Genomic DNA, 20175 nt, shown 5'->3' with positions numbered 1-20175 from the left:
GAGATTCTTGTACCTTGTATATTTTGACATTCCAATTTGTTAGTTGTATATAAATATTTTAATCTTTGGTAGGTCTTGTATATTTTTTATAAATTAAAAAAAAACAATAATTTATCTATTTGTCCAAGTTTTTTAATTTGCCTCATATTTCTTCTATATAGCTGATTGGTTAAATCATGGTATTGATTGTAAAATAGTTTTAAAGATTCCTTACATTATAGTACATTATTTCAAATTATTTTTGAATTTGTGGCATCAAAATCATCATATTGTCATTGAACGCAGATAATGATTTGAATGTTGGAAATTTAGGTGTATACAAGTTCGTAATAGTGTTGCAGGGGGGGGGGATTCGGTTCTGGTTCTGGAACTATTCTTTACCCAAATTAAGTAAATACTAAATAATGTTTAATTATTTTACATTTTAGCAATTTTATTTAGCGCAATAATTATTTTTAAAAAATCTATATTTTAGATACAGCATCTAAAGGTAAAAAAGTATAAGTATCTAACACAGTTAGAATAACTTAGTTTTATTCAAATTCATAAAATTAAAATAAACCAGTCATTTTTTATTTTTCCAAAATGCCAGAGGGTGTCTATTTCCATTATTTTAATTTATGTTCTTAGTTGAATTTAATTTTTTTGATTTATATATTGATGTAGTCTATGGTCTCTTGTTGCAAAACTATACCATGCCCAGCAAGAGAACTCCAATTACGCGCATCCTCGTGTGACACCCTGTCATCTAGACTGGTTCAGTGATTCCACTTTAGATTTCTGTCAATCAATTGTTAATAAGAGGGAGGCCTAATTGTAAACCAACATAGGCAAGGACCGACTTTTAAAAATAGCCCAAGGATATTGAATTTGGTCTTAGTTGAGATAGGGCTGGATTGGTTTGGTGACAGGTATAGCATTTTACGCTTGAAATTCTAAAATTCTTTGATGGCTTTTCCAAATGTTAGCATGATGTGAGCTGTGAACATAAGATTTCGATCAAAGATAATGCCAGAATTAATTGACAGTTTATTAAGAGCTGGTGGCTTATGAATCGTGTAGGGCCATTGAACATGAACATAACCATTTTTAATGTGTTAGTTCTAGGTCGCCTTCTAAAATTTCTCAATAGAAGCCATAGGAATCTCAGACGTTATTTCTGGATCCTCTGAAAATTGGTATGGTGGTGGTGGATCTGGGAATTCAGATGGTTGAATGTTTTGTGCAAAAATCATCCCATTTTCTTGATTGTGAAAATATGCATTGTGAGGCACAGTATATAGTTGGTTACTTGGAACTACCAGTTGAGCATTTCCAGGAATAGAAATTGGCTCATTAAAACCTACAGATGGAAAAGGATTTGTTGGAATTGGTTCGTTTGAAAAGTTACATTGATTCGATGGTTGAAAAGAATAATCAAATTGATGAGCATTGCTAATGCTAGCTATTGTCAATGGTGAAGTACCCAATTTTATTTTAATAGAAGCTACTTCATTTAAATGCGCACCCTTAACATGAGCTTCAACCTAGAAAAAAAAAATATATTAATTCAATTATTTTCCCTAAACAATAGTTATTCAGCGTACTAATTACATTTAGAAAATATTGATCGGTTATAATTTCACAATGTTTTAAATTGGGTATCGTCAAACCATTTGGAATTTGAAGTTGTTCCACACGTGTTTTTGAAATGTGTTTTTCAACCCCATCTATGTATATGTTTACAATCTTAGAGTGTTCATACTTAATTTTACTACTAGGGAACTCTGATTTAAATTCTAAAGTCTATAAAATACAAACAATTCTTAAAACCTATATATTTTATACAAGATATTAAAAAATTATTACTCTATCCAGCTTTATTTTAATAGTATCCACATCCACATTGCTGTTGTTATCCAATTCAACTGTAACGGGTATAAATTGTCCAGGTATAAAACCACTATAAGGGATATACGCAATCAATGTCATCGGGCCAGATTTACACAAACAGCAACAGTAAAACTTTTCTTTTAATGCTGTCTTGGGTTCCTAAAAGTTGGCACAATAGAATCATTTGTTTTTAGTATCCATCAATTTCTATGACACTCTTAGAAATATAAAAAAAGGACTACTATATAATAGCACAACGTATTTGATAAAATTGGTTGTTTTTTTTTGTGGGTCTTGAAATTATAAATTTCTGCTTTCACAACTAAGGCCATTAACAAAGTTGGTTTGGTTTTTAACTTATTTAATAATAATGTTTTAATATTTAAAAATATGTACATTTTAGGCTCTCCCAATAAAGGTCTGCCAGAATAATTACAAATTTACTTGCCATCCACAATAAAATTTTTACTAAATTCATTGATTTAATATGAAATAATTAATTGTGAAAATATCATGATTATATTGTTAAAAAACAAAAACTTATTTGTACTATAATAAAGTACTATTATTAATAATTCTGTTATAGATAAGCGGTTCACAGCCATTGTGTCTGGGTGACTCAAGATTTTGCCCAATTTTTCATGGAACCTTTTCAAAAATAATGTTCAACTACTCACCCTCCCTCAAAGACTTTATTTTATTCAATAACCATGACTAAAAGAAACTATTACTTTAATTTATTTATTTTTTCTCACATTAGTTGTACAAATAACTAGTCATATTATTTCTATTTTATTATTTTATTACATATCAACATTTTAATTTCTTGTTGACCCATTATTCAAAATTATTCGTGAACTGAAGGTTGAGAAACTCTGTTATAAATCATGTTTGTTGTGAAAATTTAAAACAAGGTTTCTCGTAAATTATTCATACTGTACCCAAATATCTAAAATAATATTTTATATTTCTATACATCATATATAATTGCAATTCTTTTTTATAGACATTTTAGTTCAAATTTAGAGGAAATCATATATTTAAACCAAGAATAACGAATTTAGTTATTTTGTTGTAATATAAAAATATTATTTGTGGACTCACGGGTATTTGAGACTTTTAGAGTACATAATTTTAAACACTTAATGACATTTTCAAGTGTAATGTTTTCTGGCCAAAATGAATTAGACCTACCGTAGTACTATAGCCTAATAGTAAAATAAATTACTTCTTCAGTAGTGAAAAGATTAATCATAATGGTGCGGATATCCCAACTATAGTAGACTATATTACAGTACTCTCGTATTTATAATTAGGCAGTACATTAAACAGTGGCAGACCAAATTGTGGGAGATAGCAGTTTCATGTTTAGGTACTTGATCGTCAAATAAAAATAACATTATGCTTTACAAGTGGACCCCAGGAATGACACAGATGTATATTAATTGGAAATTATTTTTACATTATTATGTGTAATTTCAGAATAAAAATATTATACTTGCAGCTAATGATGGTTCATCGTTTAAATGTATAGGAGAAATAATTTGGAACATCATTACTTTCTGTATATTTGTTCTCCAAGGTATATTAATTTTGACTATTGCTGTATAATGTACACTTCCATGAACACTTTCAAATGTTGATGGTAATTCATGTGGTAAAGAAAAATTAAATGGATACACATATTCACCAACTTCTAATCGCGAATCACCTAAAAAATAATGATTAAGTATTAACTTTTAAATATAAAAATGTAGATTAAGCCCCTAGTTTAACTTATACCAAATTATTACGTTATCAATAGTAAAAAACTGATGGTGTAAGTATATAATATGCCAAAGGTGGCAAACCTATGACACTCGTCCTCAATATTACGCATTGTCGTGTTAGGATGAAGGCATGCAAAAACATATTTATTTCATTTTATAAATATAAACACTAATTATAGCATTTTGAAAGCTTGGAACTCTTCTAATGATTATATAAAAACTTCCTTGAATACTTTATGTTTGTAAATCTTTCTAACAAATGTCAACAACAATAACTCCTTGATTAGACAGAAAAAAATATTTGTAATATGAACATATTATTACTGGCATGTAAAATTATTTTTTACAGAATTTTGTTAGTAGCGCACCCTCAGAATAAAATCCCACTCAGGGCATATTTAAGAATTACTTACAATCTAATAATAGTTATGTTATATCGATATTAAAATAATACGTAATTAAAAATTCCTAGAGAAGAAATGGCCCCTTAGTCCCCCGTTCGCTCTTTTGTTGAGCACCTACACCGAATAAAAGGTTCGCCACCTCTCGTATAGGTACTAAACTAGTATAGTTGTTATAAAAATATAAATTAATAATAATACAAATCATTTCTATATTCTCACCTTCTGCACCTACCAGAAAAAATTTATTTTTAAAATATTCTTCTCTTGCAGAGTAACTAACTGAATGATCTTCGCTTTCACTATTACTACCAGTCCGAGATTCGGTTTCAGTCCAACTGACTTTAGCTTCTCCTCGGAATTTCAATTTTATATCTATAAAAACATCCATCAATGGTCACTATACATATAATATATATAATCTATTAATCTACACAAACTACCTAATAAATAAATCACTTACTTTTGATTTTCACTGAACTACTAATCACAATTAAAACTCGTCCAGTAATGGTTTGGCCTGGCGTAAATACTGCTGTTGGATCATCAAAAATTATCTGTACATTTTGTACACCCATTGTAATTTCAAAGAGGTATTTTATATATTCTGTGAAAGACAACTGTCAACTGATGACAATATTCAATTAACTGTGATCTAAATTAAAATACAAATAATAATTTGGTAATTAGAAATGTGAATCATCCACCCAAGACTGACAATACTTTATCTTATCAACTATTAAAGCACTTAGATTTTTAGGCTTTGCCAAGTGTATTTGCATTGGTTTTAAGTTATCTGCTCTTTTACATCTCTCCGTTGTTCAATTGTTTGTTCCGTCTTGGAGTATAGTACAGTAGTCTGGGATTATATCACTAATGTCTAATATTGACAAATGTTAGCTCAAATGTGTCCAGTAGAAATAAATCCCTGAAGTTCAGTGTTCCTGTTTTGAGAATTGAATGTCTATCACATGATACTTCCTGTTATTTATGTTCTATACATAAAATAATTAAATAGATAAGAGGTTGATGGAAACCTTGTCTTCTTGTCTTTAATTACTAATTCCGATATAGATGCTCCAATATTATTTTATATTATTTATATCATATACATTTCCTTGTCCCTTTTTGGGTACTTTGTCATTTCCGTTAATTTTCCATTTCTATTTGTCCTACACATAACTCATTATCTAAAAAAAACAATTGACATAGGATGTTGATGCTGGCCAATGAAGACCCATCATATCTCGTTTGATTTTGTTATTATTTATTATTTCTATTATAATTTATAAGTGTTGTTAATATCACTATAATTGTATTATTTCAATGTAAATTTCTTACTATTTTTTTTTTGTTAAATTTTATTTTGTCTATTTAGCTCTAACATTTGGATTTGGGAATAATCGGTACAATATAACATACATATAAAAAAAAACTTTTTAAATTCACTGGTAAATAATTATTATGACATTTTGATGTGGTGACTATAGTGACTATCTACTAAATATTTTTGGAACATAGTGTAAATCAACCCCTGATCAGTGGTGTTCTACTGTCCTCTGGAAATTGTTAAATGTTAAAAACACTTAAGTTTTTGACCCAGTTTTCATGTGTACCTACTTATTCAATAAAAAAATCTGTGACTTGTTTATACATGATGATTAAACATCCTGAAAGTCTGAAAAAAAGGCTTCATAATAGTTACATGATATTAGCACTCTCTACATTTCATCTCTGATTGCACTATTTATATACTTTATAGATAAATTAAATAAACAAATAAAGAACAAAGTATAGATTTATTTTTTAATAGGAAGTGTCAAAAAAGTCATAAGTTAGTTATTTGAAAGTAACCATATAAACTCACCAATACAACTAATTGATTCATAATCAACTTCCTTATTTAAACAATTATAGATACAAATGTAATTTCAAATTTTGATTTAGATCACAATATCTAATATAAACACCACTTATCATATTTAAAGTATGTTTTTAATTTTTCTTAAAAACTTTTCTGATTTCAAAAAGTATTTAGTAACTACAGTTGGAAGGCAGACAAACTTTAAGTACAGTCCTTGCAGCAATGGCTGCAAAATAAGCTTATATTATTTTATATACCTAGTAACATTACCCGATAACCAAAGCTATGTAAAATTTAATTAATATTAAATAGGAATCTCTTAGATTTGAAATATTCAAAATAATCAAAAAACAAAATACCTTTTTTATGTGACTATAACTTTTAATAATATAAGATACAGTTACATGTCACACTTTTTATGGCATTTGCAATTTGCTGATTAATATTTGAACAGGTATTTTTTTCATGAAAGAATCTTATCTAGACTATTAACATAAACAAATATTTACACATAACATAATATTATGTATCTCTAACTCTAATACATAGTAAGAGTATGGTTTATGATATCACTATCGTCTATCTTTCAACATATTAAACAGTTAAAATGCAGTTAGGGACCTTAATAAAAATTAATAATAACAAAACATATACAAATATTAAAAGCTAATATTAAACATTTTAAACTAAGATATTGATTTTATAACGTCATATAAATGTAAAGTGCAAATAGTTTGAGATAACCGCTAGATGCTAGATATTAACAACTTCAATAATGGCAAATATATAGATAATAGGCACAATAAATGAAGAGCTTTGTGGTAATATAATTCTATATATTATTTATAAGTTATAAAATGTATAGTTAAAAAAATAAATATAATATTATGGAGGAATTACAACAGTGTATCATATTATTGTATTATTTCAAATATTACATTCAAATAATTAATACCTACTTACAAAATTTAGGATATTGAAGGAACTATATTATATTTTTACAAAATCAAAAAATGAATAGAGGATCATTATAATAATTGTATTCAATGTTCTTTGTATTAAATTTCTTAAAAACCATTAATAATGTTACACCATGATGTTATCTTTGTGTCATATTTTTCTTTACAATTTTTCTTAAATATTTAAACTTAAGTATCTATAAAAAAACTTAAAATTTCATTAAATTGTTTATTTTGTTAAATTTGTTTCGTACATGATATCTTATGTTTAATATGAATATTGTATACAACTATACATGAATATTATGGAAGCCCATCGTTAGGTATTCTGTGCCCTAAAGCAAAAATTTTAACGCCGCTCTCGTTTACTGATATTTATTAAATTTTGCTGCCTTCAAATTTTTTCAAATTGTAAGCCACCCTAAAGCAACAATGACTTTCTTGTACCCTAGCTATGGGCCTGATACCATGAATAATTTACTTTAATTTAGTTTGAGCAAAGTTGATTTAAATTTAATAGGTTGTTAGATAATATGGTAGTTGAGTAAATTGGTTCTATAAATCAAATGGTTTAATATTTTTTTATGGTTGTAGATAGATTATCATAAATGTTCTACCTGGATTTAACTAAACAGATTATGTACTAATAGATGCTACTTGTATATCAGTTGCTATTTCTGAAAATTGGTACGGTGGTGGTGGATCTGGGTATGGAGATAATTTAATATCCAATGTACTGTTTTGTGCAAGAATCGTTCCATTTTCTAAATTATTGTGTGGCACAGAACATAATTGGTTACTTGGAACTACTAGTTGAGCATATCCAGGAACCAAAATAGGCTCGGTAACATCTACAGACGGAAGATGATTTGTTGGAATTTGTTCGCTTGAAAAATAACTATGATTCGATGGTTGAAAAGAATAATTGAATTGATGAGCATTGGTAGGTATTGACAATGGTATATCACCCAATATTAAGTTAACAGAAATTACTTCATTTATATATCCGCCATTAACACAAGCCTCAACCTAAGACAACAAAAAACATATTAAATTTAATTATTCTCATAAAACAATATTATGTAATATGTGATGTAATTACATGTAGAGAATATGTATCAGTTATAATTCCACAATATTTTAAATTTGGAATTATCAAACTACTTGGAATTTGAATTTGTTCCACGTGGGTTTTCGAAGAGTGTTTTTCAACGCCATCTATACACACATTAACAATCTTAAATGCTTTACATTTTATTTTACTACTTGGGAATCGTGCTTTAAATTTCAGTACCTATATAATAGAACACAATATTCTTAAAATCAATAATTATTACCTTATCTAATATTATATTATGAGAAAACTATTACTCTTTCCAGTATTATTATAATAGAATCTACATCCACATTGCTGTTGTTATCCAGTTCAACTGTAACTGGTATAGATTGTCCTGGAACAAAACCAGTATAAGGTACATAGACAATCATTGTCATCGGTCCAGACTTGCAACAACAGCAACAGTAAAACTTCTCTCTTTCTAGTATTTTAGGTTCCTAAAAGTATAATTTTAAAAGTTGCATTAAAAAAAAATGTCTAATCAAACTTGATAGTTATTGATGACATTTTATTATTTGATTTATTGCTGCATTATTGCATTCAAATTAGTTTTGCTTTAGTATTTTTTATATTTTTATATACTTATGTAAGTTGCTAATATTTGTGTATAATATATTGAGTATATAGGTACTGTACTATACTCAATTATGTATACCTATTGTATTTACTCAATGAAGGTATAATATATAAATTATAAGGAATTATTTTACCATGTTTTTATTTACAAGTATTCAAGCTTATGCGTACAAATTACAAATACATGTTGTGTATGGTATTTATGAAAGAATCAACACACAGCTCAATCCAATGGATCTAAAACTTTGAAATTTATCAAAGAGAACAATAATATAGACGAGCTCTAAAGAGAGAATTTTCGGAAATTCAACATTAAAAATTAGAAATTAGGTTTCAAAGTTAGTATTCTCATGACAAGTCTAGAACAACTTATCTAATTGTCAAGCATTTTAAATTTATTGAACACAGAACCTATAGATTAGGTTTTAAGCATACCTAATTGTACCAATCCAACTAATGTTCCTAAAAAATCGCTAGGTAAAATTTGACTTTTAAATAACATTGTCTGCATTATCAATGACTTGACCATGTAAAAAAACCCTGTTGTTCATTTTCCCGTGTGGAGGAAACCTAAACTGATTTGTTCAAGAAGTCGTGAAGTTATTGGATCGATATACATTAAGCTCTGGTGGATCGCACATCTCGGTCAGATTTGTCCACAATGTGAGGTACTTATATGGCAGCTATTATATGGATTGAGGTAAAATCAACCAAAATATACAGAGCCATATTTAACATTTGCATAATTTGGCTTAAGTCTATATAGTTTACCACACCCTTCGAGAAATTTTTTTTAAAAATGTTGGAACTAACGTATTTCATTTAGTTAAGAACAATGGTGCCAGGAGAAATTTAATTTAATTTAAATGTATTTAATTTTCCAAAATTAATTAGGAGCCTGTATATTTTTTTTTAACTTACTTAAATTAGGAAAGACTTCTATATAACAATAAGAATTAAGAGTTAAATTGAAGAAGGGTCGACAGTCGTAATTGGGGCCCAGATCATAAATACGAATGGGGACCTTCAGTGCTACTTGATTTATAGCACCCTGGGCCAGTGTGCCCCTTTATGGTACATTAGACAATTAGACATTATTGCTCAGAGTTTATTTTAAAGTTAGGAACAGATACAAAATTGGATAATTTATATCTGTAGATAAGGCTTACAAACCAAATGCCAATCCCCAATAGCCATTTTTAATTTATAATATTTATCAACCGCGAAAATCCATCCATAAATAAGTGATCCATTTCCACCCACCTTATCTTTCTCTCTTTATTTCAACCCAAAATCTCGAGTCCTAGCAACTTTATCTGATTGCACCATCGTTTGTAACTTGGTGAAAAATAAAGTTCCAGCAATAAATTTTTAATTTCTTGAGGATATGGTTAAACTAAACTTTAGTTCCAATATTACAGATATTGTGTTCAATATTTGAAAATATAATAATAAATATGTCTCAACCAATACTTACGGCTAAGGATGGTTCATCATTCAAATCTAAGGCAGAAATTACTTCAAATACAATTTCTTTACCTTTCTTAATATCCCAAGGTACATTAACTACTACTTTAGCTGTATATTGTATGCGCCCGTACTCTTCTTCAAATGTTGATGGTAAGTTATCTGGTAAGGTAACACTAAATGGATAAACATGTTCCCCTTCTTTTAAAAGTAATCTTCCTAAAACATATAATTTTTTTTTAGATTGAAAATAAACTAAATTTTATGTTTTACTTAACTACATACTTATTTTATTTATAACATTTATAAATGCTAAGGTCCGAGTAAAAAGCAAAAAATATCAATTTATATAACATTTTGTTTTGGGTATCCTTTATTATTAACTTATTATTTAAAAAAATAGTGTGTAGTTATAATTTCTATAACAGAGAAAGAAACCAAAATGTATGGTTTTAAGAGAAAAATATACAAAAACACTGAAGTATACTATGTTTGTTGCTTATTAACCTTTTATTGCGACATTGGGGATGAATTGTTCAAACAAAATATTGATCCATATAATATATATAGTGAAATATTTAATATTAAACCTACTGGATTTAATTAAAAACTCACCTTCCCCACCAGCCAATATTATTTTGAGATTAAAATATTCTTCTTTTGCAGTATATCTTTCAGTTTTAGTCTTATTATGTGTAAGACTATGCCTTCTACTTCCATTCTTACTATTTCTTCGGGTCATAAGATTATGTTCTCTCCAAAACACATTACCTTCTCCTCTAAATTTTAATTTCACTTCTGAAACATAATACCATTTTTATTTTATACACTTAGTTATTAAGTATTTATTATACCTACTTTTTATTTTAACTGAATTGCTAACAACAATTAGAACTCTGCCAGTAATTATTTCACCAGGGACGAAAACTGCTGTTGGATTATCAAATATAATTTGTAAATTGTTCAAACCCATATTGCTTTAGTTAAAACTATTATAGTGAATTTTTAAATATTGCATTGAAACTGAATAACTAAAATGAACTAATAAATAAACTTATCATTTCTAATTTTTGTTATACTCTTATACTGAATAGTTGTTGACAGTTGAAGAAATAATAGGCTACAAAGTTTATTAATTTATATAATAATATAACATTTGGATAACTAATTCTTAAGCAAGTATGACAAATTCCAAGAAAAAAAATATATATACCTACCTACTTATTTGCCATGCACTTCACAAGCTTTAGATAAGAATATGGTTTTTTTATTAATTTACAAAGGATAGAACATTTAGTAAAACTTTTACAGTAAACCATTATTTCTAAATAGTAAATAATATACTATAGAATGGTTAAAAACAAAAATAATGAAATAAATTTGTTGTTTTGTAAATTGTTATCAATAAATACTAAGTATTACAAATTAATTACCTGGTTATTCAATATTTAATACTTATTTTACTTTATGCCTTATGGTATGATATACAAATGAATGGCCTACTGCATTAACCTTGTAAACAATTTAAAAAATTTAAATATTTTATTAGTTCATTTTCTCTTGTAGTAAGCACCTACCTAATACTTACTGTAAATTATTATGTAGTATCTACAATACCACAATATCAGTTTATTCATCAAATATTGTATAAAATCTATCATGAATTAGTTTAAATACATGCAACCCTAACATTTAATATTATCCTTATTTTTTTCAGTCTAATATTTGTTAGTGAAGCTTTAGAAAACTAGGTTTACATTTGATTTCAAAATGGAAACCTATATTTTTAATTACATTATTACATAAACTATATATTTGTTTGTATGAATATTAAATTAAGAGTTTTTATTTATAAGCATTTGAAGTTTAGTGATTACCGGTACCCCTTATAATTTTAGATGCATTGTCCTCCTGGTCGTGAATCATTAATCATTATTAGAATGTGGATTTGTATGCATTTGCATATTTATTCTGGTTATTCCGTGTTCGTATGATAATCTAAGTGAGCTTAACATTTTTGTCATGACGACGATTAAAAAACGAAACTTTTTTAGCTCATATTTTTGCATATTTCGCTATTTTTCTATTTTAAGAGGTTATTTTACAATTTCAATTGTATATTAATTCATTCATCTTTTGGTGCATATTTTGATGGTTTTTTAGACATTTTTGAAATATATGGTATTGTGATATAAAAAAAAAATATTATAATTTAATTTTTTTGATTAATATCAAAATAAATTAATAGGTATACACTTGTAGGTATGTATGGTTTCCCCAAATATGACCTTAGATCAATAATCGGGGGATAATATGTTTACCAAAATAAGAAAATATAGATTACAACTATGATTGACCATTGACGTTTTATTGACATTAAATTTTTTTCACTAATTATTTTATGCATATTTCAACATTTTAGTGCATATTTAAGATTTTTTAGCACATATTTGGTTAAATTTAATGCATACAAATCCGTGCTCAAAACATTATGAACAACGGTATTTTTATATATTTTGTTGATAATTTCTTTAGTTATGCAAAACTGAATCAATGATTAAATAATAAAATATTTGAAAATATATTATATTTGAGAATATATTATATCTATAACACTTTTTGTAAGGTGAATGCAGCAATGAAACTTCATAATTTAATTGATTTCTAAGAACATTATCTAAGGCACTCATGAGATATTATCGATATCTTAACTTTAAAATATTCATAACTCACTTTAAAACTAAAATATCAACAAAGGCCTATAGGCTATGAGGTGCGCTACTAGATGTTTTAAGTTTGAGTAATCTTCTTTACATTGTATAAGTTTGATAATAGATCAGTTCACTCTAATATTGAAGCTATAAACACAATATTTGATCCACTGAATGAAGTTAATGAAGCATAATATGAATTGAGTATATATTGGTAGTGGAGTCTTGATAACTCAAATTTATCTTGGCCCTTGAAGTGTTTTTAAATTGTGTTTTAGGTATATAACTCAAAAAATACATAAGTTTATTTTTATTCACCTTGAGATTTGAGTTATCGAGCCTAGACTGTAACTCTTTCCTCTTGAATATCTACATAAATTCAGTGGAGTGGCAAACAAAATAATTTTCAGAGGCAAATATATTTTATGATGACCACCCACCTACGAGCCCATGACCTATTATTGAACACTGACCACTAGGTTCTTATCTCTCTCTTAAAAATTGTACTATAAAATACATTACATTTATGGAGTATGGGGAAGTTGCTTCTCTCAGGAAATTTAAAAACAATATTATAAGATTAATCCTAAAAAAACTGACAGGCCGCCTCTTGACTAACCCCTTCGCCACGTCACTGTACATAATAATCACTTTCCTCAAAAATATCAAATTATTTTGTAGTTAGTATACATCAGAAAATAAACTTAGTTTTTCTTGTAATATATTTGGTTTAATTTCTAATTTTTAACAATTGTAACATTTTTACAACAAAATAACAATTTTCACATATAAAATCTAGTATAAAACACTTAGAATTAAATATATAATTTAAATTATAACAAATATTGATTTTTAAAAACTATTAAGTATAGAATATAATAAGATAGTACAAAAAAGTTAGTAACTATGTCAGAGTATTGATTAATACTGCTAATAAATGTCTTTGTTCTGATGTTAAATGAGGAGTAAAATCAGATTCAATTGTACCTAAACAGGTTGTTTCACCAAGTTGATATGCTTTAACCAAAGATCGAAGAAGACGGAACATTATATCTGATATATAAGGAACTAAAATAATAATAATGTGAAACATCATATTAAATGTACAATAACTGTATAATAAATAATAATCATATTAGTATAAAACTTACCAGGAGAATCAAAATTCCCATTAATCCACATGTATTTCTCTAGTACTGAAGCTAAATCGCTAGGCATTTTTTGGCGAGTGGGTTTCAGTATAAGCAGTAAGAATACTCGTGATATTTCACATCTGACATTTATATTTAAAAAAAATTAGTTTAAATCTTAAATGAAAATTAAATTAAATATTTACCTGAATAAAATATCATTATAAATGCCAATGGTTTCATTGTCTATGCAAGAAATAGTATTTGCTATTTCTGTGAATGTTAACAGAGCACCTTCATAATCTTCTACAAAAAGTTACGTGTGCATGAATTACAGTACAATACACCCAATTTAAAATAATACAATAATAAAAAAACGAATAAAAATACCGGAAAGAATTTGAACGGAAGTTATTTGTTCAAGAATAGCCAATTTAAGTGTATGACTTTCATGAGGCACATCAATCATACTGCTTCCAATAAAAGCTGCATCATCTAATTTACCTAAAGATACAAGAGTTTCAGCCGTTTCTAGGCGAATAGAAGTTTTCAAAATATTTTCAAACGAGTTCCCTTGCCAACTATCCTCAGCATGTCGCATTTCACTTAGCCCAGCCTAAAATATTAAAAATACTATAAATAATGTAGCTATAAATTATATAAGAACTCATGTTTTGTGTGTAAATATCTTACTTGTAAATTTTCATTGTAAGGAGATATTAAACCGGATGATTCAGTCTTCTTATGTTCTGAAAAAAACTGGCGAGCTGCTTTCTGATGAGCAAGAGCTTGTTCGCAGCTGTGACCCATCGAGTCTTCACATTTAGCTACAGCTTGCCAACACAGAGCAGCATAATCATGTTTATCATTTTTTTGACAAAAATTTGCTAGTTTAGCTAAAATATTAAATTAAAAATTTCAAAAATATTGAAAATATTCCTCAATAAGTAATAGAATACTAAATGTAAGTAATCTTACCGAATTGGTCACTAGGTTCCAATGTATTTATCTTTCTAAATAGTTTTCTAAAAAATATAAATGTGACATTTTTAAAGAATAAAAATGGGAAAATATATTATAAATAAAACCATAATGTATTACTTTTTTGTTTTATTTAGTATAATCTTATAATGGTAAATTATCTCTTCTGGATTATTGAAACTAGCCATTTTAGTAAGCAAATAACTATTTACCTAATTAAAATTATACAATTTAACAATCAATGAATTTTTACGATGATAATTATACAGTAATTGACAGTTTATATAGTACCTATTTGATGTACAACTTTTAAATAATTTAATAGGTATTAGGTAACATACCTATTACTTCATTAAAATTATTCTTTACTAAGGGTAGACAACTGACGAATAGTGAGTAAATACTAAATAGACAATCAAGTAGATAAAAAGCTTTAACTGTAAACAATAAAACTGATAATATTTCATCATTTTGTTATCAAACTTAAATATTTGTGTGTTTATATGAAATCAGCTGTTGTAATGTCTAACTTGCATATTGGCCGGTCACGGACTACTCAACGAGACGTGTACTACAGATTTATGAGATTAATTATGTGTACTATAATACAGACAGAGACGGCGAGATTTTTTAATCTCTTTACTATGAGTCAACCACACTACCACAGTCGGACGTCAGTATAGTGTAGTATTAATAGTATTGACTATTTATCTATATTATATTATTATTTATTATCTAATATCTATGACCATTGACCACAGTTCACAAATATATTATTTGTGTACTATTACTTATTATATTAATATATTTTATGCCAATGGCTACTGACTACACGTTACGTAAATAGTGAATAATAAACCAAAACTAATGTCATAAGCATAAATCAAGTAACAAGTGTCTCAAATATGGTTGACACCCTTCACTTTATGTTTGAAATTAATGATGAAATAATTTATTTCATGTGGAAATGTTGGAATAGTAGTTAACAGTGTTTACCTCTCAACGACTTTCTAATCAGCTATTTGGTTTGGAGCGTATAACGATCATTGGTTCATATTATAATACATTATTTTAATGAACCATTTAGGTAAAATTAACTGATACATAAGGAAGAAAGATAATATTATACCATTAATGAGAATAATTCTTGTTATTTATAATTCTTATAATCAAACTGTTATTCATCAGTTCACTGCATTCAGTACATTCTAGCTATTGCAAGGAATTAAATAGGTCATTTTTCCGAAGTAAAAAAACATTGTTTTTTTAGTGTTGAGTATAATTTGAGTCATTTATCTACAATACAGAACTAAACATTTTATAACAAATTTCAGGTATCTATATAATATATTAATTAATATGGCCGAAAAGGGAAAAATTGGAATCATTGGAAGGTAAAGGCAAAGATTACATATTATATTATATAATATTTAAGTTTTTATTATAAATATTATTTTTAACCTACTTCACTCATTTTATTTAACTATATTTATTTTATTCAACAACAATAATTTTAAATCATGATATCTAGAATAGAAGTATGATACATTGTTGTGGATAAGTCAAGTTAAATATTTTAAAGAAATTATGTATAATATTTAATGTATACCTAATAATATATTGTGTCCATTCACATCAATCACTTTTCATTTTCTCAAATTGTTTTCTATTCGATTTTCAATATGACAATATGTTATAATAACCAAGTTTCATGAATAAGATTGAAAAATGTGTTAAACAAGGTGTAACAATTTTGTTTTTCTGTTGCTGACATAATTTTATACTTCCTAATCAAAAAATAAAACTAATACGGGTGCAATACTTTATATTATGCATGAAAAATAATTAAAATATTTTGAATAATATAGACTTTATTTTAATGCTGTCATATAAAGTAAGGTGTATAGTAGGAATATGAAGAGTGCATGATAACATGTATTGTAAGATGATATATTTAATGAGAAACATAAATATCTATTAGGCGTATCCCTAACCAGGCACGCCCGGAGGGGGGGCCAGGTGGTGCAAATGCACCACCTGAGAATTTTAATAATTTGGATTTTTCAAATAAATAATAAAATATAAAAATTCCTTCTCTGTAAATTTTTAATTTATGCCCATGATTATTCCCAATATAGTAAATATTAAATACTTATTAGCTATTCTGGCATCTGGCTATTCTGAGATACCACCGTCTGCCGCATTTTAGTACTGTGTACAGTCACGTCTAACCACGCGTCTATTATTAATACATTTATTTTGGTCATTAATAATATTTTTATGAATTTCATTATCTGACATCTATTCTGTGGTACACTATTATTTATATATATATATATATATATATGTATGTGTGTGTTATACATCTAAAATTCTATCTAATTTTTATATTTTATAAGAAGTAATAAATAAAATGAGTTATGTTTTAAATATATTTTGTTATACCCATTATTGATGATAAATAATATATGTCATGTAATAAGTGTTATGGGGTGTGGGGGGCAAAGCCCCCCATATCTTATATTGATATTAAAAATATTTTGCACCTAGTGAGCTACATCTCTACGGGCGTGCCTGTCCCTAACATAATTATATAAAATTGTTTTCAATTTTCAGTGGTCTAATAGGACAGAGCTGGGCTATGTTATTTGCAAGTGCTCGTTATAATGTTACAATCTATGACATTAACTTAGAGCTAGTGAATTTGGCCTGCGAAAAAATTAAATCAGAATTAAAAACAATGGAAAAAAATGGAATTCTAAGGGGCATTATTACTGCTGAACAACAAATTGAACTTATTAAAGGTACCAGATAAATTGTATTGATTTAATATGTTATGCATTTAATAATAATTATACCAATATTGAAAGTACAAATGTACAAACAATTTATAGACACTAAACAAATTAATGAAGGTAGTAATTAGTAATATTTAAAATGTAAATGTTAATTTTTATTTGAAAATTAGCTAGTGAAATTATGCAAGGTAAGCATTCAAACAATGTTAATTAAATTATTCATAAGCAAACATTTAAATTTAAATAATGTGACTTCCCTCCTTCACCATGAAACATTTCAGAAACCGCTACAGTCTTTTTTCTTAAACAGGTGTAACTAAATTGGAAGAAGTCGTAGAAGGTACAATTCTTATTCAAGAATGTATACCAGAAGTATTACCTTTAAAACAACAGTTGTATGACCAAATAGATAAAATTGTTGGTCCTCAAACTATTATTTCCAGTTCAACTTCTACATTCTTGCCATCAATTCTTTCTGAAAAAATGGAACATCGTAATCAGTTAATTGTTTCACACCCAGTATGTAAAATCTATATTATTTTAATCTTAAATAAAAGTTAACATATTGTGTATTTTTAAAGGTTAATCCTCCATATTTTGTGCCACTCGTAGAAATTGTACCGTCTGAATGGACTGAAGATTGGGTAGTTAAGAAAACAAGAGCAATTATGGAAGAAATCAAACAATCCCCTGTAACTCTTGCTAAAGAAGTACCTGGGTTTGCTTTGAACCGCATTCAGTTAAGAACTTAATTAAAAATGTACAAAAATGTTATTGAAATTATAACTTACTAATTGAATAGGTATGCTATATTGAATGAATGTTGGCATCTAGTAAATGATGGAGTACTTAATGTGAAAGATGTTGATACAGTCATGTCTGAAGGTCTAGGTATGCGTTATGCATTTCTCGGTCCACTAGAAACTGCTCATTTAAATGCTGAAGGTATGTTATGTTTATTTTATTTTATAAATGAACAATCTATATTGTATATTGATGACAGATCTTTAAATTATTTCACATAGGTACTCATTACTTACAAATTTGTCACTAATTAGTGTATTATAATATGTTATCCTAAACCTATTAATAACTTAGCATTAGCTTACTTTTTTTATACAATTTATTTTATTATGTTTTTATAATATTTGTTAAAAATTAATTTTAGGTTTTGTGAACTATACGGAGCGTTATTCAAACTCAATGTATGGTGTATGCCAACAATTCAAGCCATCACCTAAGTTTGAAGGGCCATTGGTAAAAGAAATCGGAGATCAATTAAATGCCAATACTCCGTTGGAAGACCTCCCAAAACGTAGATTATGGAGAGATCAATCTTTGATCAAATTGTCACAACTTAAAAAATATAATAATTATTAATATACATATTATATTATTAGTTAGATGCTTTCATAAAGTTCTGGTATAGGCACATCACAATTTATAGTATTACAATATTACGTAAGTAACCGAAAATCAATATCCATTAATAATTGTGAAATTAATAGAAATAAATATTTACATAATATTATATAAATTACTGACAGAGGATATATTTTTGTAATAAAAAAAAATAGTTGTATATATATATTAATTATATTGTTCATTTGATGCTAGGCAGTGTTCTGAGTAGGTTATATTATAATGTTAAGTACTTGTTACCATCTCTGTTAAGGTTATCATGTATTTATTATCATTTTATTTATTACCTACTAATAATGAATGCTATATTTGTTTTATTGGTCATTAATGCTGGTACAATAGTATATTCTACTATTGTTGAATACTTCCGTAGTTCCGTCCCCCGTAAATGTTATGTATTATTATGCACTTATTCATATAATAAGTTATTTTGTGATGCTAGGGCAGTAGGGCGTTAAAAAAGATTCTTGGCTACCCAAAAATAAAAATAAAAGAACGCCTTAAAATGCATACATAGGAAATACAACACGCGAAAACTACCGAGTATAATAATTTCGGGAAGCAACACTATTTATGTAAACAATTAAAATGTATAATATTATATTCTTATTCAAAAATTGAAAAACTTAGATATTATAATTTATAATAGGTAATTAATAGTTATGTAGCCATGTAGGTAGTTACCTAGATGATTAGCTATTATTTATATTGAGTATAAGCACTTAGGCCAATATACTGAATACCTAGTATATGCAAGTAGTAAAGGTAGTTGTAGGGAGTGTGTCGATAATTCTAATATTAAAAATCTATTAGTTAAACTCATTAGGTAAGTAGGTGTCTACCTCCTATTTTCTAATGTATATCTAATAGTTTAAAGTTTTATTATTTTATAATCTTAATGTTGACGTATGGTCGACCTATTGGAGTTTAAACAGTTATCACACAAAACTGAACACAGTTCCTATATTATTATACACAGCTAGGTGACCCCGTGCACTTTGTTTAAAATGCCAATTCTATATGATTCAAACTGTGTTCGATTGGTTATTTAATATTCAGTGAAATGTTGTTCAAAACTTAAAAATAAAAGATTTAATTTTTAACACAT

At 27.2% G+C, this 20175-nt stretch overlaps 4 protein-coding genes across 10 annotated transcripts; 1 reads left to right on the top strand and 3 right to left on the bottom strand.

Annotated features, from left to right (window-relative positions):
• Nucleotides 1–509: 509 nt before the first annotated feature.
• On the bottom strand, nt 510–4760 carry LOC111042915 (arrestin domain-containing protein 3-like). Of its 2 annotated transcripts, XM_022327642.1 has the most exons (6): nt 4506–4760; nt 4265–4417; nt 3375–3583; nt 1849–2031; nt 1594–1785; nt 510–1526 (listed from the first exon to the last, which is right to left on the bottom strand). In XM_022327642.1, the coding sequence occupies exons 1-6, from the start codon at nt 4618–4620 to the stop codon at nt 1116–1118; spliced, it is 1263 nt and encodes a 420-aa protein (XP_022183334.1). In that variant the 5' UTR covers nt 4621–4760; the 3' UTR covers nt 510–1115. The 2 variants fall into 2 exon arrangements, with proteins under 2 accessions (XP_022183334.1, XP_022183335.1); XM_022327643.1 differs by lacking the exon at nt 1594–1785 and having other exon boundaries at nt 4506–4759.
• Nucleotides 4761–7469: 2709 nt separating this feature from the next.
• Nucleotides 7470–11191, bottom strand: LOC111042956 (arrestin domain-containing protein 3-like). The gene is made up of 6 exons (XM_022327717.1): nt 10884–11191; nt 10641–10823; nt 10036–10244; nt 8237–8419; nt 7968–8159; nt 7470–7894 (listed from the first exon to the last, which is right to left on the bottom strand). Exons 1-6 carry the CDS (start codon nt 10996–10998, stop codon nt 7502–7504), a joined length of 1275 nt encoding a protein of 424 aa, XP_022183409.1. The 5' UTR covers nt 10999–11191; the 3' UTR covers nt 7470–7501.
• Nucleotides 11192–13636: 2445 nt separating this feature from the next.
• LOC111042939 (factor VIII intron 22 protein-like) lies at nt 13637–15369 on the bottom strand. Of its 2 annotated transcripts, none has more exons than XM_022327686.1 (8): nt 15139–15369; nt 14968–15059; nt 14845–14891; nt 14560–14762; nt 14257–14482; nt 14073–14172; nt 13888–14009; nt 13637–13804 (listed from the first exon to the last, which is right to left on the bottom strand). In XM_022327686.1, exons 2-8 carry the CDS (start codon nt 15033–15035, stop codon nt 13641–13643), a joined length of 930 nt encoding a protein of 309 aa, XP_022183378.1. In that variant the 5' UTR covers nt 15036–15059; nt 15139–15369; the 3' UTR covers nt 13637–13640. The 2 variants fall into 2 exon arrangements, with proteins under 2 accessions (XP_022183378.1, XP_022183379.1); XM_022327687.1 differs by having other exon boundaries at nt 15189–15369.
• Nucleotides 15370–15476: 107 nt separating this feature from the next.
• LOC111042938 (lambda-crystallin homolog) lies at nt 15477–19036 on the top strand. 5 transcript variants are annotated; one of them, XM_022327680.1, is made up of 7 exons: nt 15477–15520; nt 16182–16241; nt 17464–17651; nt 17956–18164; nt 18227–18384; nt 18448–18590; nt 18814–19036. In XM_022327680.1, exons 1-7 carry the CDS (start codon nt 15492–15494, stop codon nt 19023–19025), a joined length of 999 nt encoding a protein of 332 aa, XP_022183372.1. In that variant the 5' UTR covers nt 15477–15491; the 3' UTR covers nt 19026–19036. The 5 variants fall into 5 exon arrangements, with proteins under 5 accessions (XP_022183372.1, XP_022183373.1, XP_022183377.1 ...); XM_022327681.1 differs by lacking the exon at nt 15477–15520 and adding an exon at nt 15930–16094; XM_022327685.1 differs by lacking the exon at nt 15477–15520 and adding an exon at nt 15941–16080.
• Nucleotides 19037–20175: the final 1139 nt, after the last annotated feature.

This window comes from Myzus persicae, unplaced genomic scaffold (genome assembly GCF_001856785.1).
Source record: "Myzus persicae strain clone G006 unplaced genomic scaffold, MPER_G0061.0, whole genome shotgun sequence".
Lineage (NCBI taxonomy): Eukaryota > Metazoa > Arthropoda > Insecta > Hemiptera > Aphididae > Myzus > Myzus persicae.
This window is presented reverse-complemented; position numbering and strand designations above follow the sequence as displayed.

Coding starts and splice junctions, on each gene's coding strand:
- LOC111042915 (XM_022327642.1), bottom strand. CDS start 4,620: ATGGGTGTACAAAATGTACAGATAATTTTTGATGATCCAACAGCAGTA. Junction 4,418..4,505: donor TAGTTCAGTGAAAATCAAAA/GTAAGTGATTTA, acceptor ATGTTTTTATAG/ATATAAAATTGAAATTCCGA. Junction 1,786..1,848: donor TTAAAATAAAGCTGGATAGA/GTAATAATTTTT, acceptor TGTATTTTATAG/ACTTTAGAATTTAAATCAGA.
- LOC111042956 (XM_022327717.1), bottom strand. CDS start 10,998: ATGGGTTTGAACAATTTACAAATTATATTTGATAATCCAACAGCAGTT. Junction 10,824..10,883: donor CAATTCAGTTAAAATAAAAA/GTAGGTATAATA, acceptor ATTATGTTTCAG/AAGTGAAATTAAAATTTAGA. Junction 7,895..7,967: donor CTGATACATATTCTCTACAT/GTAATTACATCA, acceptor TTGTTGTCTTAG/GTTGAGGCTTGTGTTAATGG.
- LOC111042939 (XM_022327686.1), bottom strand. CDS start 15,035: ATGGCTAGTTTCAATAATCCAGAAGAGATAATTTACCATTATAAGATT. Junction 14,483..14,559: donor CTTACAATGAAAATTTACAA/GTAAGATATTTA, acceptor TTAATATTTTAG/GCTGGGCTAAGTGAAATGCG. Junction 14,010..14,072: donor TATAATGATATTTTATTCAG/GTAAATATTTAA, acceptor TATAAATGTCAG/ATGTGAAATATCACGAGTAT.
- LOC111042938 (XM_022327680.1), top strand. CDS start 15,492: ATGAGTCAACCACACTACCACAGTCGGAC. Junction 17,652..17,955: donor ACAAATTGAACTTATTAAAG/GTACCAGATAAA, acceptor TTTCTTAAACAG/GTGTAACTAAATTGGAAGAA. Junction 18,165..18,226: donor AGTTAATTGTTTCACACCCA/GTATGTAAAATC, acceptor GTATTTTTAAAG/GTTAATCCTCCATATTTTGT.